The sequence below is a fragment of the Globicephala melas genome, chromosome 2 (genome assembly GCF_963455315.2).
Source record: "Globicephala melas chromosome 2, mGloMel1.2, whole genome shotgun sequence".
NCBI lineage: Eukaryota > Metazoa > Chordata > Mammalia > Artiodactyla > Delphinidae > Globicephala > Globicephala melas.
The window spans coordinates 38,195,091-38,212,769 of NC_083315.2; the positions used below are offsets into that span (position 1 = coordinate 38,195,091).

At 51.5% G+C, this 17,679-nt stretch overlaps 1 protein-coding gene across 4 annotated transcripts in view; it reads right to left on the reverse strand.

Moving 5' to 3' along the window:
- The window catches only part of ACAN (aggrecan), a 64,555-nt gene that overhangs the window by 23,315 nt on the left and 23,561 nt on the right, over nucleotides 1-17,679 (reverse strand). For all 4 annotated transcript variants that reach the window (XM_060293870.1, XM_060293872.1, XM_060293871.1 and 1 more), the window contains 9 exons: nucleotides 12,547-12,623; nucleotides 10,409-10,792; nucleotides 9,300-9,474; nucleotides 7,860-7,987; nucleotides 5,834-6,127; nucleotides 4,418-4,822; nucleotides 2,385-2,559; nucleotides 1,759-1,886; nucleotides 169-462 (listed from right to left, as the gene is read on the reverse strand). In XM_060293870.1, coding sequence (XP_060149853.1) covers nucleotides 169-462; nucleotides 1,759-1,886; nucleotides 2,385-2,559; nucleotides 4,418-4,822; nucleotides 5,834-6,127; nucleotides 7,860-7,987; nucleotides 9,300-9,474; nucleotides 10,409-10,792; nucleotides 12,547-12,616 — 2,053 coding nt within the window. In that variant the 5' untranslated portion in view covers nucleotides 12,617-12,623. The remainder of the gene's footprint in view (nucleotides 1-168; nucleotides 463-1,758; nucleotides 1,887-2,384; nucleotides 2,560-4,417; nucleotides 4,823-5,833; nucleotides 6,128-7,859; nucleotides 7,988-9,299; nucleotides 9,475-10,408; nucleotides 10,793-12,546; nucleotides 12,624-17,679) is intronic.

The following is a 17,679-nucleotide window of genomic DNA, read 5'->3' on the forward strand; positions in this document are numbered from 1 at the left end:
GCCTTGGGGTCAAAGTCTAGGGTCGTGCTAGCTCCAGAGCTGCCCCTGCCCAGAAAAACTGCCTTTTTCCTCTTTGCTGTGATGGATGGACGGAGGTCAGGGGGGATGAGCCGGGGGAGTCACCACCCCAGACAGAAGGGGTGCCGGAGGAGAGGTGAAGGCACATACCTCGGAAGCAGAAGGCGTGGTGCCGGGACAGCGGGTCCAGGAGGCCTGTCTGGTTGGGGTAGAGATAGACGGTTCTCACACCTGGCTTGTCCCCACCGCAGGCAGGCCTTGGGGTGACGATGGGGTAGCGGAGGCTGCCGTCAGATAGCCAGCCAGCGTAGCACTTGTCCAGGCCCTGGCTCCAGGCAGCATAGAGCTGGCCCGTGGTGGCCAGTGTGGCATTTTGGGTTTCACAGAACTCCTGTGCTTCCTGGAAGGTGAACTGCTCCGGGCGTGTGGCGAAGAACACCTCCCCTGGGGGCAGAGGCAGATGGCAGGTGTGACCCTCCACCCTCATGGCCAGAGCAGCCTCTGCTCACCCAGGGTCAGGGCAGCTAAAGTAAGATGAGTTGGTTTCTCACCATGGGAAGAACCTTCCCGCCTTTCTGGATTCTCCAGTCACACTTAGACACCCCCTCCTCTGGCTAAGAGAAGAACTCCCTTGGGCACCCCGTGCTCCCCCTAACCACAGCACTTAGTCACTGAGCACTGAATGCTGTGGACCTGCCAACCCACCCGCCCCACCCTGTGAGCTCATCGAGGGCAGGAGGTGGGGCCTGTAGCCGCTGTTGGGGGTTGGGGTCCCAATACCCAGAACAATACCCGGGTCTCTGTCTGATTTTGGGGAAGGAAGTTCACATTTACTGAAAACCTGCTTATACCAGGCACTTTTCATACACGTCTTATTTAATACTCAAAAAAGTCTCTGACATAAGCATAAATCAACCACATTTTATAGATGAGGAAACTGAGGCCTAGGAGGTTAAGTAACTTGTCCAGTTCCCAAAACAAGTGAGTGGCAATGTTGAGATCTTTCCTGAATACGAGCATTTCCAAAATTGGGTTCACTGGAACGGTAATTTGGTGATTTTAATTGAAATGAAAAGAAATGAAATAAGACCAAACAAAGGGTCTGTGTTTTTTGTTTTTTTGTGGTACACGGGCCTCTCACTGTTGTGGCCCCTACCATCGCGGAGCACAGGCTCCGGACGCGCAGGCTCAGCGGCCATGGCTCACAGGCCCAGCCGTTGCGCAGCATGTGGGATCCTCCTGGACCGGGGCACGAACCCGTGTCCCCTGCATCGGCAAGTGGACTCTCAACCACTGTGCCACCAGGGGAGCCCCAAGGGTCTGTGTTTAACTAAGCTTGGGCGATGCTTGGTTAAGCAGAGTTAGAGATATTTTTTACTGCAGGACTTGTCAGAGCCTTTGATTTGTTCATAGGCATTGGGATTCTCCATGAGGCAGAAGGTGTATGTAATACTTTTTGGTATAAGTAAATTAATTCATTTATCCTTAGAACTTATTGCTTTTTCAAGAAACCAACGCTCCCCCGCAATGCTGGGGAATCCACATGAACCATCTGGGAGGGAGAGGAGGGGCCTGACCTGAGAGACCGGCTGGGAAGCCCTTCTTTCTTAAACAGGATCCTTCCCCTGCTCCCTGCCCAGGTGGGAATGGGATTAGGTGGATGGTAATTCCCTCTTCTCTGTGTCACCCCATCAGCCCCCTGCCTGTCTAGAGACCAAAATGTGAGAACGTGGTCTGTACCATCGAGTCTGTCCACGTAGCAGTAGACATCATAGGTTTCTGATGGTGGTCGCACGCCATAGGTCCGGACCCCCGGGCTGCTGTCCTTGTCACCCACACATGGGGTCCGTGGGCTCACAATGGGGTATCTGCAGAGGAGGATGGGAAGGGCGGATGAAGGCCTGTTCCGGGGCCTGGGGATGCAGGGCCTCAGAGTGTGGATGGCAGGTCACTTGGGGACTTGGGCAGGGTGTGTCTTCTGCTGTCCAGTGGGATTCAAACCAGGAAGGAACTTCTCAGTCAGCACATTCCCTGTGTGGCTGGGGGAAGGGTCTGGGGGCCGCTGGGGGATTCCTGGCTTCAGAAGAAAGCCCACGGCATGGAAGGGCCAAGCTGGGGAAGACTGTGGGGCTTGACAAGGAGCTCTCTCTATGTCTCTTGAGGTGAAATGGCCAAGGAGTTAATGTCACCTGAGGCCCATCCCCACTGTCTCAGAATATGCCTTGATTCTGAGGGAGAAGTTAAGGGATTAGCCAGAAACCACTAATTAATGGGCATGCAGTGTGGTGGGTGCCCGCTCTGGCTCCCCAAGCCTGACCTCTCATGGTTGGGTTTGGGTTAAGAGGGGAACCCAGCTAGTCTGTCACCTGACGGTCTGGTCCTGCAGCCAGCCAGCGTCACACTGCTCGTAGCCTGCTTCATAGGCGGCCTGGAGCTGTTCGGGCGAGGCGATGACGGCCCCGGTGCGCAGGCAGGCCTGCTGGGCCTCCTCAAAGGTCAGCGAGTAGCGGGAGGAGCCCGGGCGGTAGTGGAACACAACTCCTGGGTGGGGAGGAGAGGGAGAGAAGGAGAAACAGGTCAGGCTCAAGGCATGGACCAGGTGCCACAATGCCAGTGACCATGGTGCCTGGTTCTCAAGGCTCTGCAGGTATGGAGGGAGCCCTGGCTCCTTGAGGAATGACCTCCCTTCATCCCCTCCTTCCTTTCCTACTCCCGATCTGATTCCTAGTCAAGCTAGTCCTCTCTGCTTGTTCAAACCACTCATGAAAGCCACCTCCTTGAGAGAGCCTTCTAGGACTCTTCTGCCGTAAGTCTTCCCAGCCCTCCTTTCTGGACTCCCTACTCCTAGGCTGCTCATTTTTCCTATTACTCTTGAAAACAAATGCATTTTCTCTTATTGTGGAAAGAATAAACAATCATTACAGAGCATTTGGAAAATATAGAGAAGGATAAGGAAGAAATCAAACAACCACTGCATTTCTTCCACTTGGCCCAGGGTCCAGGGTTCAGGGGATGGGTGGTCCTCCTGAAAGTGGCCGCAAGAGTTTGTGTGGGTGCACCGGGTGTATTTCTGGTGAGTGAGCTCATAGCTTTTGCCAGATTCCCAAAGGGTCTGGGCTCCACACAGCTTATCCTGGAGCCCCTACTTACTCTGCCTCCCCCATTGCATTCAGCTGGACACACATCTGCTTTTGACACTCCCCTGGGTGACTGGCCAGTTTATGTCACAGCTGTGGATCCCCAATCTGAGTCTGCCCCTGTTCTTGTCCTGTTCTGGGTTAGCTGTTCATGTGTCCATTGGCACCTTCCCATGTGGTGGCCACGTGGAGACAGTGAGGGTCTCTCCAGCCCTGGGCCAACCCTGGGACTCAGCTACGGTTGGTGTTACTCCAAAACTTCTAAACAATTCTTCCTTCTCAACATACTGTATTAATCTGGGCAATTCAGGCTGAAATCTCACTTGGTGGTATCGTGGGTGTGATGGTGGATGGCAGTGTCCATTTGCCCCTCCTCCAGGAGGGGACACCACCAAGGTCCTTAAGGAGGCCACCCCACTACGTCCTTCCTGATCACGGACTTGAGTCTGGGGACCAGCTGGGCTTTATGTGATGTGACATTCCAATAATCCAGACACTTACTAAGCACCCGAAACACCATCATCCCAGAACTGGGGTGGCAAACGTTTTCTGGAAAGGGCCAGACAGAACACATTTTAGGCTTCGTGGGCTAAATGGTTTCTGCACAACTATTTAATCCTACCATGATAGCCCTAAATGGCCACAGACAACATGTTACCAAATGGGTGTGGTTTTTTTTCCAATCAAACTTTATTTGTAGACATTAAAGTTTGAATTTTATATAATTTTCATTATATGTCACAAAATATTCTTCTTCTTTTGACTTTCCCCCTCAAGTATTTAAAAAGTTTCTTAACTCTTAGTTCATGGGCCATATAAAAACAGAGGATGGGCTGGATTTGGTCCACGGGCCAGTTTGCTGACCCCTGTCCTGGAGGGTCAGTGCTGTGAGAGGCCCAGGGGTCACCCAGTGCAGCCGACCTCAAGCGGTTCTATTCTATGGAAGTGCCTGATGGGGCTAGGAGGGCCCCTGGGAAAAAGAGCCCCCATTCTCCATCACACTTCACCTCTACCTGTTGATATATACCACCTATGACTTCATTGGAAGGAAATGCTTTGTGGCAAAAGAGCCATAGACACACAAAAGAGCGTGGGTATCACTGGTCTGGCCCATCCCCCTTGTTTCACAAATGAGGAGAGTCAAGTCTGAGAGGAGGGAGGCTTGTCCCACGTCCCAGGTTAAGCTAAAGGTATAGAAGACCCCCAGGCCAAGCTCTTTCCACCTACCCTCGATGCAGCCCCCCTGAGGGCCGGGCACTTACCCCCTGGCAGTCGTGGCTGCCCAGGGACCTCGGTTGCACCTGGGGCTGCGGTCACCTGCACAACGAGGTCCTCGCTGGTGAAGGCCGTCGGAGCGCCCAGGCCAGGTGTGGACTCCTCGGGAAAGGCCCAGGGCCGGGTAGCCTCTCCAGTCCTGTTCTCGGCCTCAGAGAAGGCGGTGGCCCCTACTTCGGGGGCAAAAGTGAAGGGCTCCTTGGGCTCCAGGGCGGTAGGGGTGATGTCAAAGACGGGTTTCACTGTGAGGATCACGCTGCCTCGGGCTTCACCCTCGGTGATGTTTCGTGGCAAAGGCAGCTCCACATCAGGCCAGGTCACCGTCTGGATGGTGATGTCCTCCTCACCACCCACCCCGAAGAAATCTTCTGGGATGTCCACAAAGTCTTCACCTGGGGCCGGGGGTTAAAGACAGGCATTAGTGCTCAGCCTGGGGCTGGCTTGGGGGAGGTGAGCAACTGATTGCCTCCTCCTCTGCTAAGGAAGGAAAGCACCTACTGTGTGCCTGGTACCTGGCTAGGCCCATTGCAGTGGTCCTCAACGATTTGAGTATTTATTATAGGGGTGCCCACGATTTCCAGACTGTAAGAGAATGCAGTCACCAGAGCACAAGACTGACCAATCAGCTCACTGCTTGTAAAGCCATCTTGTTCCAACATCCCTTCCTGATTAATGCCAGCCAGTTGTCTCCTTACCTATCTTGTGAGTACCTGTTGACCATCTGATGTTATAACTAGCCAACCGGACAATGTAAATCCGCTACAAAGAGAAATGGAAAAATCTTCCCAAGGATGCAGGAGCTCATGAAGTTGATGAAGGTGCCATGAGAGAACTGCCTGCCTCAGTCATGAACAAACGGGGGTCTGGCAGAAACAAGCCATTTAGTAATTAACAAAGAGAGCAACCATGAGGCGGCTAGAACTTCAAACAGAGTGGTAGGAATATTGAAAGGTTAAGAGAAGTTTTGCGGGAAATTCTAATTATTTTTGCACAAGTAACCCTCTTCATGTAAGATCAGGCTGTGGAAGTTAAACATGAAATGAGCTATGTTGTTGTGCTAGCACCAGTTTTGTCATTAAATTTACTCAACTCCAAATTATTCATTGTTTTTTTTCCCCTCCAATAATTAGCACTTAATTGTAAGTATAACCTAGGCTGTGTAAAATATAAGATAAAAACATTTTTTAAAGTTTTAGTTTTAAGGCTGGGTACGCTGCAGCCTTCAGTGCTTCTACCTTAGCTCCCCTAGGAACCCGTGAAAATAGGGGGTGCTAAGACAAGGGGTTCAGGTACCCAGTGGTCCTTTGGAGGGGGTAGAAACCAGCCCCCCACTCTAAGATCTCATCCTCTGGGCCCGAATTTCGGTGGCACGATCCCCTTTCCGGCCTCCAGCCCAAGCCCACCTGTGTAGCAGATGGCGTCGTAGCGGGATGAGGGGTCGGGGTATCCCGTCTGGTTGGCGTGCAGGTAGACAGTCCTCACGCCCAAGAGGTTGCCCCCGCAGTTGGGCCGGGCCTTGGAGATGGGGTAGCGCACGCTGCGGTCGGCCAGCCAGCCGGCGCTGCACATGTCCATGCCACTCTGCCAGGCCAGGTAGAGCTGGCCCGTGGTGGCCAGCCGGGCGCCCAGCCGCCGGCACTCATTGGCTGCCTCCTGGAAGGTGAACTTCTCCGGGGATGTTGCATAAAAGACCTCGCCTGCGAAAGATACATCCGGCAGGGTGAGGCGCTCCCTCCCACGCCTGCCCCATGTCCCCAGGGAGATCCATGTGGTTCCTTGGGGTTTGGCTTCTAACTTCTCAAAGCCCTGGTCCCACATGTCTGTATTTCAGATCCTGCCCTCCACTTCCTATGGGCTTTTGGGTGGGGTGATGTCAGTTTCCTAAAACAGGGACCAATAAAGAAGCTGCCAAAAAGACAAAGAAGTGAGGAAAGTGCAGAGCAAATGTGAGGCCCGGGAGGAAACTCCTGCCGGAAAGCATCTTCGCCCACACTTTTCTATGGAACTTCCTATCACCGGGGCATCTCTCCTATGAGTCAAGCATTGCCCACTGGAACAATCCTTTTTTTAAACTGATTTTTTAAAAAATGTTTATTTATTCGGCTGCGTCAGGTCTTAGTTGCGGCACATGGGATCTTTGTTGAGGCATGTGGGATCTAGTTCCCTGACCGGGGATCGAACCCACAGCTCCTGCATTGGCGTGCAGAGTCTTAACCACTGGGCCACCAGGGAAGTTGCTGGAGCACTCCTTTTTACAATTCCACATTCTGATGGGAAAAGCAGGCATCAGACTTTGACCCTAATAGCAGTGTTTCCCAAATTGGGGTCTCTAGGCCCCAAAGTGTCCATAAGGTCAATGGTGGGGGACTGTGGTCTCTTTTTACTGTTTTTGAAAACCTAACAAGGTTGTGCTGCAGGGAGGGATAGGGTGGTGGGCATCGCTCCCGGGGGTTGTTCTGTCTGTCCCTGTTCAGTGGCAGCTCTGGTTGGCCCTAATCAGTGTCTTTAATTAGCCCAAAGTGGGAACACAAATATTCGTTACTTAATCTACCAGCTTGGGCCCTGGGGTGAGAATGAGGAAAGGGGTCATGGTGGTGAGGAAGCTGGGGACGTTCCCTGCCTCACAGTGGGCCAGGTTGTCAGCCCTTCTCCTTCCTGGGCGCAGCCGTGATCTCGGGGTAGGGGTGGAGGTGCAGAGTTTGCAATGTCAAAATGTGTGAATGAGTGCTGATGGGGGAAGGGGTGTCATCCACTTGCCTGGGTAACTTGCTCAGCTCTGACTGTGACCAAACTTAACTCCCCTTACAAACCAGAGAAAGACTATAGGTTTCTTCTCGCTGCCCCTGGTGCTCTCCAGAACTAGCCCATTGGGGTGGCCTGGATAGGGCTGGGGGCTGGCAGCACAAAAGCTGAGAGGGTGGCTGGGAGGCCAGCTCTCCTGGGAATGACATTTCTGATAGGCTCTCCCTGGAGTGGCCTGGGTGGGAGGGGGTCCTTTGTGAGGGTGACAAGGCTGAGCTGGGCTTTAATTGTGCAGTGGAGCTTGGGACAGCGATGGGCTGGTCAAGCAGCGGGGGTCCTGGCTGGGAGGAACAGTCACAGGTGAGAGACCAGCTATAAATATTCTTGGGCCTAGTGATGGCCCAGTTTGCAGGTACCTCGGGCCACTGAGGCCCTCCCCCAACGTGGAGAGTGAGGGGGCCAGACCCTTCCTTCCTTAACTCTTCCCTCCCCCACCCACGCTGGGCATGATGAGGCTGGGGGCCAGGGAGGGGGGCGGGGCAGGGGCGGGGAGGAAGGGGGTGTTGAGGGTGTGATGTCCTGGATCAATGCCCTGCCCAGGAGGAGGCCCCTGTGATCCTGAGGGTCAGCAGGATGAAGGGACTGGGGAGCCGGCTCTTGGGAGGTCGGGGGGGGGGGTGGCCTCACCCTCCATCTCCTCTGCGAAGCAGTACACGTCATAGGTTTCATTGGTGTCACGGATGCCGTAGGTTCTTACACCGGGAAACTCATCCTTGTCCCCATAGCAGGCTTCCCTTGGAGTGTGGATGGGGTACCTACCAGGAACCCAAAGTAGGGATGTGACAGTCAGGGGATGGAGGGGGCCAGTGGCCCATGCCCTTGTATCCTCTTCCCTTGTGGGAGGAAACGGTGACTTACTGATGTGTTTGCTGAGATCTGCCTAGATCTGTGGGCTACTTGTTTCTACAGCTTTTTCCCCAGCTTTATTAAGATATGTTTTCACCGTTACTGGTGATTAAAGGCGGACCCCTTTACTGAATATTTATTGGTACCAAACATGTTCTATCAGGAGCTTGCAAATCTTTTCTGTAAAAGGGCACATAGTAAATATTTTAGGTCTTACAGGCCATAGGGTCTTCATTGTGACCTTGCCATTGTAGTGTGAATGAAGCAACCACAGACAAAATAACAGGAGTGGCTGTGTCCCCATAAAACTTTGTTTACAGAAACAAGGGGTGGGTTGGATTTGGCCCATGAGCCGTAGTGTGCTGACCCTTGCTCTGTAACATTTGAGTCTCTCATCAACCAAATGAGGTGCTATTACAACTCTATTTTAAACTGGAAGAAACTGGGGCCCAGAGATGTTAAGCAATTTGTTCCAGGTCACACAGCTTCCAAGTGTCAGAGTTGGGATTTGAGCCCAGCTCTTTCTGAGGCTGAGGTGTGGGCTCTTGCACTATGCTAGGCTGTTGTCTTATTTTGCTTTAAAAAAAAATGGCTAATGGGTTTTGTGTCCTAAGATCTTTTGCCTACCCCAAGATTACAAAGGGATTTCCCTTTGTTTTCTTCTTGTGGCTTTGTGGCTCTGGCTTTTGCATTTAGAGCTCTGATCCATCCCCAAAGAAGTGTCTCATCTTGCTTTTACAGACTTGATCACACAATTGCAGTCCCTTGAAGGCAGGGCTCTGACTGTCCTGCTGCGCAACCTATTCCTCAGCAGCTGTGCTCAGGGAAAAATGCATCAAGAGGCTTAATTTACATATGGCTTGCCTTATTAAAGACAAACTGAATGTAAAGTGGTTTACAAAAATGTATAAACAACAAAGTTTTAAAAAGATATAAGTGAAGAAATCATGGCAAAGGGAAAAATGAGTAGGAAAAATAATCATGTGTAATTTGCATGGAGAAAATGCTTGTGTAGCGCAAAGTTGCTAGTGGCCACTCACTCCACCGCAGGACAGAAGACCAAGGATTTGGGACAGGTTATCGGGGCCTGACCTAGAACTGGTCAAGGCATCCCTTCAGCCCCAGCTGAGGTTGGGCTCTGTGTCTGGCCGGCACCAGCTCAGTACTGTTCAACGTTCCAGCCCATCACCCACCCTACTCCTATGGTAGCCTGGGGCTCACCTGACAGTCTGGTCTGCCAGCCAGCCGGCGTCGCACTGGTGGAAGCCGTCCTCATAGGCGGCCTGCAGCTGCTCGGGCGTGGCGATGATGGCGCTGTTCTGCAGGCAGGCTCGCTGCGCCCTGTCGAAGTCCAGGGTGTAGCGTGTGGAGATGGCTCTGTAATGGAACACGATGCCTGCAAGACGCGAGACGGCAAGAGAGCAGGTCAGGCACAGCCTCCCGTCACCCAGGCCCTTGCAGAATTAGGGCAGGAGTCAAGGGGATGTAGAGACATCTGGTCGGGCCCCTAGCTGATGGGTGGCTCCTGTCTCCACATTTGCATGTGGTCCTTCTGCCTTTCCTGAAACACCTCCGGTAATGGGGAGCTCACTACCTCACAAGGCATCTTTTTGGAAACCTGTGATAATTCTGATAATCAGAAAGTTCTTTGACTTGAACTAAAATCTGCCTCCTTATAATTTTTTCTTGTCATTCCAGGTCCCTATATTTGCTTTGCAGAAAGAGACACTTAGAGCTCCATGCACCCTCAGCCCAGGGGCATCCTAGTGGGAATCCTGTTTAAGGCACAGGCAGGAGTGGACCGTCTTTGGCAGAGTCACCCAGCAGAAAAAATCTGGTGCCGACTGAAGTCCTAGAGCCAACCAAGGACAACCACATTCCTTGGTCCATCGAGAGCAAGGGAACCAGGGTGTCCTCATCCCTTTCTTTGGCTTCTGGAACTGGAGATGGGGGAGGGAAAAGACACCTGGGTAGAGAGTCAGGAGACTACTCTGGCTCACTTCCAGGGAAACTTCATTCAGGCAAGTCACTTAACCTCAGTTTGCTTGTCTGTAAAATGGGGATGATCACAAGGCAACCGAATCACAGGATTGATGGGAAGAATAGACTGTCATTTTCATGCGACTGTGGCCCTGAAGAATTTAATTCATTTAAATTCCAGAGAGAGTGATGTTACCAGCTCTGTGTTAGAAGTTAAGTAACTTGACTGAGGTGCAAACCGTCAGGGGGAGGAGCCGGGATTTGAAAGCCAGACAGCCTGGCCCGAGAGAGGATGCCATTCTGGTTCTTCCTGCAGGTGAAGCAGGGCCCCTGTGGGAGGAGGCTCTCACCTTTCACCACGACCTCCACGGTGGCCTTGCTGTCCTCGATGCCGTGCATCACCTCGCAGCGATAGATCCCAGAGTCATTGGAGCGCAGGTTCTGGATTTCCAGGGTGGCGTCGCTGGGGATGGCCGGGTAGTTGGGCAGCGTGACCCTGTCTCGGTAGGCACTGTTAACCCGCACCTGCCCTTCAGTCGCCACCAGCAGCACCAGCTCCTTCTCCTTGGAAATGCAGCTCCACTTGATTCTTGGGGCGAGGGGGGCGGTGGAGGGGGCGGTGGTCACGGGGTGCATGGGGTCGATGAAGTAGCAGGGGATGGTGAGGGAGCTCCCCAGGAGGACCCGCAGCGGGGACGGTTCAGGGATGCTGACACTCAGCGAGTTGTCAGGGTCTGTGCGGGAGACACGGGGGTGGGAGACAGACCTGTTAGTGCCCAGAGAGGACCACCCAGCCTCCCTGTCAGTGTTTCTGGAAATGACAAAGTCCCACGAGTGTGCTGGTGTCTATCCTGCGCCATATGGAATTCCCTTTCCAGAGCAGCTTTCTCAAGACCTCTGGTCTCTGTGCCTCAAGACAGGAACTATGGAGCCAGAAAGGGCTGCAGAGGAGGGCAGGGGAAGCTTCAGAGGGGAGACCACTTCTCTGTTTCTGAAACTGGGGTACCCAAAGTGATGCCAAGCCATAGGATAAACAGAACCCATCTTCCTGGAGTGACAGCTTGACTCAAAAATTGGCAAAAAATTATCTGGAGATAGAAAAAATTATTATAGGGAGGAAAAAATATCCATACAACTTTTTAAGCTAAGATATAAAAATATCAAATACTTAAGGAGTATAGCGAGGCCTGCTATAAGGAGGTCTGCCTCAGGCTCCATCCTGACCTTGCAGAAGGATGAATCATTCTCTTCTGCTGTTGGGGGATCGGGAGCCTAGCTGGAGAAGCACCAGAGAGGATCAGACATTTAAGTCTGCAAAGGGTCAGACTGGGGTGGGGTGGGATATGATTAGACTCCACAAAAACACATGGAGAGCATTGATAGGGAAGATGCAGCGTGTCTGCCAAATCCTGTTAGAAGTCAAAGATCTTCCTGGAATTGGCAAGAAGTTGCCTTTGAAAAAATAGCACCTTTCATGGAGATTCATACACTTATTGAATCTTTTTTTTCCAGGAATCTAGAGGTTGAAAATAAAAATGTTTCAGGTATTTGTGGGTGGCAGATACATAACAAGGCAGGGAAAGGGGAGCCAGGAATGTTTGGGGTGAACTCTAACCTTTTGATGTCCTGGCCGGTCACCACCAGGCCCTTCACAGAAACCTCCCTCTGATACTCAACCCTAGCACGTGACACAGTGTGGTTTTAGTGGTGGTGGTTGTCTGGGGACAGCTGGAAGTGACAGCAGCGCCTGGCTCTACAGTTTTGAAAGCTCTCAACCAACCCTCGTGAACTGGGTGGGCTGTGTGGGCAAACCACCCCAGGTTATAGCCAGGGGTCCCAGAGCAAGAGTACAGATGGAGACCCATGGACCATATGTCTAAATATTTAAAAGCTATAAATCAAGCCAACAGATTGTTAAGTAAAACATGTTCTATCTTCTTATTTGACAGTGATACTTTTCAAAATGAAAAGCCGGATTCAAATTTAGAATTCTTGGATTCCTTAGAGTTTTGCATTGAGATGTGTTGGCTAAGCTGGAGGAGGGGAAATCAGGGCCCCTTCTCTTCCCACCACAGCTCTGCATTTTGAGGGGTCTGTGTGTACCCCAGTCCTCACATCCCAGCCCTGTCTACACTCAAACAGCCACCCCTTCACCTCTCAGACTGGAGGCGTGGTTCCTCCATGGGAGGATGGACCCAGAGGAACGAACCATGCAGCCCTGGAAGTGACTTGGGTCCAGCTGGACAGGGAATTCTGGGCGTTCTGGGTACCCAGAGGGAGCACAGATCTGAGCGGACACATCTCACTGGCCCTACAGATTCCTCATTCTTTAGGGAGCTTTGGGGCTGGAGGAGGATAAGAGGGGCCTCTAGGGTGATGGCCCAGAGTAAGCACCAGGACTGGCAGGACTAGGTTCGGGTCCCCCATCCCCAGGGTCCAGTCCTCAGTGCCTGCTGGAGAGATGAGACATGAGTGGGAATGTCCTCACCTGAAACTTCTACTGAGATGGCTGCTGCGATGACTCTCAGAGTCAGAAACACGAAGAGTAAAGTGGTCATAGTTCACCTGGAAGAGAGGAGTTATTCGGAGGTTCAGATACAGTGAGGTTGAGGGTCATGTGTCACATGACGAGTGTGATAAAGTCCTGGCCTGTGGATCTGAAATTGCATAGGGATAAGGAGGCTATACTGTATAAGCACAGGGAACTCTGCTCAGTACTCTGTAATGACCTATATGGGAAAAGAATCTAAAAAAAGAGTGGATATATGTATACGTATAACTGATTCACTTTGCTGTACAGCAGAAACTAACGCAACATTGTAAATCAACTATACTCCAATAAAAATGAAAAAAAAAAAAAAGGTAAGGAAGCTGCCTGTGACTCGAGAGATATCTTCTGCAAGAATCCCCTCCTCACAAAACCTTCACGGATTTCTCAGTTTAATTACCGGTGTGAGGCTGGAAACCTCCTCCTACATTTTCTAGGGAACCTCTCATCTTCTGACCAACAAAGGCTCATCCTAAAGGATCCCTGCAATGGTTGATTTTATGTCAACTTGACTGGGCTCCAATATTTGGTCAAATGTTATTCTGGGTGGGTTTATGAGGGTGTTTTGGGATGAGATTAACATTTTTTTAAAAGACTTTTCGTTTTTTTTGATGTGAACCATTTTTTAGTCTTTACTGAATTTGTTACAATATTGTTTCTGCTTTTTATGTTTTGGTTTTTTGGCTGTGAGGCATGTGGGATCTTAGCTCCCCAACCGGGGATCGAACCCACACCCCCTGCATTGGAAGGCGAAGTCTTAACCACTGGACTGCGAGGGAAGTCTCAAGGATGAGATTAACTTTTAAATTGGCAGACTGAGTAGAGCAGATTGCCCAGCTAATGGGGGTGAGCCTCGCCCAATCAGTTGAAGGCCTGAGTCAAACAAAACGGCTGAACCTCCCCCGAATAAGAGATAATTTCTCCTGCCTGATGACCTTCAAACTGCCTTCAGACTCGAACTGAAACATTGGTTCTTCCTGGGTCTCAAGGCTTCAGACTCAGGCTGGAACAACACCCTAGCTCTCCTGGGTCTCTAGCTTGCCAAAAACCTCAGTAATCATGTGAGCCAATTCCTTAGAATAAATCTCTTTCTATGTGTATACACACATCCAAATGGTTCTATCTCTCTGGAGAACCCTGACTAACACAATTCCCCAGGCCCAGAAAAGTGACATGAGTTACCCAACCTCCCTGATGAAATCTGGACCTGCCACCGATTTCAAATTCAGGAATCTTGTGCGTTTTAGGATGGAGGATGCTCCAAGATTTGGGGCACAATTCAGGGGCCTGGTTCAAGTCAGGGGAAGGATGCTCACCCAGAGAGCTCTGTGGGATGGACAGGTTAATAATTTAGGAGAGAAATGAGAGCCCAGGATCCCTGGAGCCCTCTTGCTGGCCCAAACAATGATTTCATGTGAATTAGAGAAACAAACTTCCCTTATTGCCATCTGCTGGAAAACGGTCATGCTAAGTATACTAATCTTTGAAGGGCAACCCCTGCATTACTGGGATCCTGACTCCAAGTGGGCGAGTGCAGTTAGACCCCAAGAAAACCCATCTGAAGTTCCAAGAGATCAACCAGAGCGGTGGTTCTCAGCTTTGGCTGCACGTTGAGATCACCTGGGCTTCAGCCTGGTCCTCAGGCATTTTAAAATCTCCCCAGAAAGTTCTAACGTGCAGCCAGGATATGGGCAGTCACACTGCTGACACCTGTGACTCACACCCCATGACACGTGCCCGAGGATGTTTACTGAGCTGTTCTGTTGGATGGACCTGCATTGGCACGTTCCCTACCCTCCTCTCAGTCTGTGAGCGTTTAGTCTTGGTTTAATGAGAGTTTGCATGCTCCGCCGGAAGGAGGGAGGAAGCCTGGAACTAAAGACAAGAAGGGAGCTTTCAGAGGCTAAGAGTAATGCCCAACTGAGGCTGCGGCCAGTGTCCCTGACCTTGACTCTGTCAGCATCTGATGGCCCAGCAGGCGTCGCTATTGGCTCAGTCACCATCAGCTGGGGCCGGATGGATGTGAGGATGAGGGCCTCCCGTGGTCCCCATCTCTGGAATCTGTGTGGGAGGGGCGGGCAGGGCCCAGGACTCTAGGGACCCTCTTGGGTGACCCCAGTCTGTCATTTGAGTGATCTTTCCACTGCTATTCTTCATTCATTCCACATACATTGGGCACCTGAGGGATGAAGGGCCGTCTGTACGGGTGCTGCTGGGGCCCCAGAGATGGAGCCATGAGGCACAAAATGAGTGGGAAGTCTGGGAAATCCCAAAGGCTTAAGAAGCAGCTCCTTGCTCCTCCTCAGGGATGTTTCTCCTTAGAGGCTGTCTTCAAAAAGAAAAATCTCTGGGGCTCCAGGTTCTGGCTCTCTCAGGTCCAGTGTGATCCGTCATGGCCAAGAAATATTCCCCCGGAGGCTAAAACGGTCAGGTGTCTCCTCCACTGTGAGGAGGGGGCTAGACTTGCGGGCCCCCCTCTTCCCAGAGCCTCAGGGAAACCGTGTCCAGACACAAGGCCGCCTGTTCTTCTTCCCTCAGGAACACCCTTCACGGAGAAGTTCTGTGTATGTTTTCGGAGTTGTGCTTCTTTTCTCACTCTCTGAACAAGCCTGACATTGTCCAGGAGGCAATGGTTCTCTGTGGGGCTTGGGTCCGCTCTGTTTTTCTCCCTGGCCTCGGCCAGGAATGAAAAGGGCAGGGAGTGGGCATGGGGGAGGCGGAGTGTGGGCAGAGAAACTAATTTTATTTCTTCTTCTTTTTTTTTAAGACAAACTTTGGGATAGAAATATCGCAATAAATATGCTCTTGTGTTTGCGTGTGTTTTCTCAGCTGTAAAGAAAATAGGGAGAAATTCCATTCTGTCTGGGTTCCAAGTGTCTCCAGGACTCACTGAGCCTTTATGTGATGAGATGGACTTTGCCAGTCCTTCAACAGGGAGGCCTTTCTCCATGGGAGGCAGAGTTAGTTGTGGCGAGGGGATTGGGTAGCTGGGACTGAGGAAGGGGTAAGGGGGCATCTGAAATGGAGGGAAAGAGGAGCCTGGAGAGTGGGAAGTGGATCCTGGGTGAAGGCAGGGGTGTGTGAGTGGAGCTTCTGTGGGAGCCATGTGTGTGAGCTTGGGTTCATCATCAAGGAATCGGCTTTTTTAGGAGAGAATTATTAGGAGGATTGATGGGAGAAAATAAGCTTGCTAGTGCTTTGAACCTGAGCTGAGGCTGCGTGTGTGCATGTGTGTGTGTGTGTGTGTGCATGTGTGTGTGTGTGTGTGTGTGTGTGTGTGTGTGTGTGAGAGAGAGAGAGAGAGAGAGAGAGAGAGAGAGAGACCCATAGCTGAACACAGGAAAACCCACCTCCTCTTCAGCTAGACTCTGTCCCATGGTTGCCAACCCTGCTGGGCCTTTGACCTTTATTCCATCAGATTATGGGATTGAATGGGCAGCTTGCCTGCTTGCCCTGAATTCCTATTCCAGCAACGTGCAGTGGAGACCCCCAGACCTGGGTCCCAGTCCTGGCTCGGCCACCTCCTGCTCTAATAACACAGGACCCACCTCCACCGCTGTTTCAGAGACCGAGTAGGATAAGGTGCCAGGCAGGCCCTGCTTCTGGAGGGCGGGGGCTGTGTCTCTGGCTTGGTACCCAGCCCAGGGTCTGGCACTCAGCAGGCATCCACCAGCGCCACTCTCTTCCCACCTCCCTGGCGTCAGGCCCGGGTGAGCCCCTCAGAACGTGGGGACTGGAGAGCGTTTAGCGGTTACAGGGTGGCTTCTTGCCCTGGGATGAGGGTTGGACTAGATGACTTTCTATAAAGAATAAAACTGCGTTTGCTTCAAAAACAACATCACCACCCTACCAAACTTTGGAAAATAAGAAACTAGAGAAAATAAATCACCATAATCCTCGATCCTAATCCAACCATTATTCGTGTTTTGATAGTTTTCCTTCTGGTCTTTTTCCTTAGGCATCTACTTGCTTTTCATGGAGTTGTAATCTTTTTGCATCCTATTTGCTTCTTCCACATAGCACGATGGACCAAATGACTGCTTTTGGTTCCTTCAGAACTGATGGCTTTGGGGTTTTACAATCATGACCTCACTGCCGGAAATCCTTTCTATGTGGCCGGGACAGGTGGTCTTCAGCCTCTAATCGAACAGGAAGTGCTCATTCCTTCACGGGGTGACCCACCCATGGCTGGACAGCTCCAATTGTGCTCAATATATTTCAAGACGGAGTCAAGGTGACCCACCCCTATTACAATTTCCACCCATGAGTTCTCCCCTCAGGGACCACACTAAACAAGCCCACTCCTCTTTTATGGGACTCATGCCAGATCTTCAGGGGTCTAATCTGCTCTCCCATCTGCTGTTCTCCTATGGAGACATTCCTAGTCCCTTCAAATGTTCCTCATGTGGCTTCTCCTCCCTCCCTGGAGCCACAGAAGGTCAAAGCTGGGATAGACTTTAGTGAACATCAAGTCCAACTCTTCCATTTTACAGGTGAAGAAACCGAGGCCAAAGGAGGTAAGTGATTTGCTCAAGGCCACACAGTAAGTTGGAGATGGAGCCAGGACCAGCGTTCTGGTCCCGAGTTCTCAGGACTGGCTGTCTTAATGCCAGGTTTGTGAGCTCCACAAGGCGGCGACTGTGTCTGCTTGTTCCTCACTGTCTCCCTGGCCCCCAGCAGAATATCCAGCAAAGAGAGAGGGCAATTAGGAAATATCTACCAAATGAATGAATGAATGAATGAACAAATGGAGGCCCAAGAACCTTAGAAGTCACCTCCTTCAACCCCAGGCCTCTGAGGGAGGAGGCTTGGGCTGGAGGCCCACATTTGTTGAGCACCCATGAGGGACACAGCCCTTTGAGGCAGACTATTTTGCAGTCAATAAATCTCAGCTAGAGACATATATTGCTTGCTTGTGATGCGCACAGCAGTAATGATTAATGCTAGTGCATCAGTACAGTGTGTGACAGTGTGTGACTTTGGGAAGGTCATAGTCCAGGTGCAGCCCAGGAGTGTGACCCCCCCAGGGTCTTCCCTTCCCAGGGCTCCAGGGAGAGCCAATGCTTGAAATTG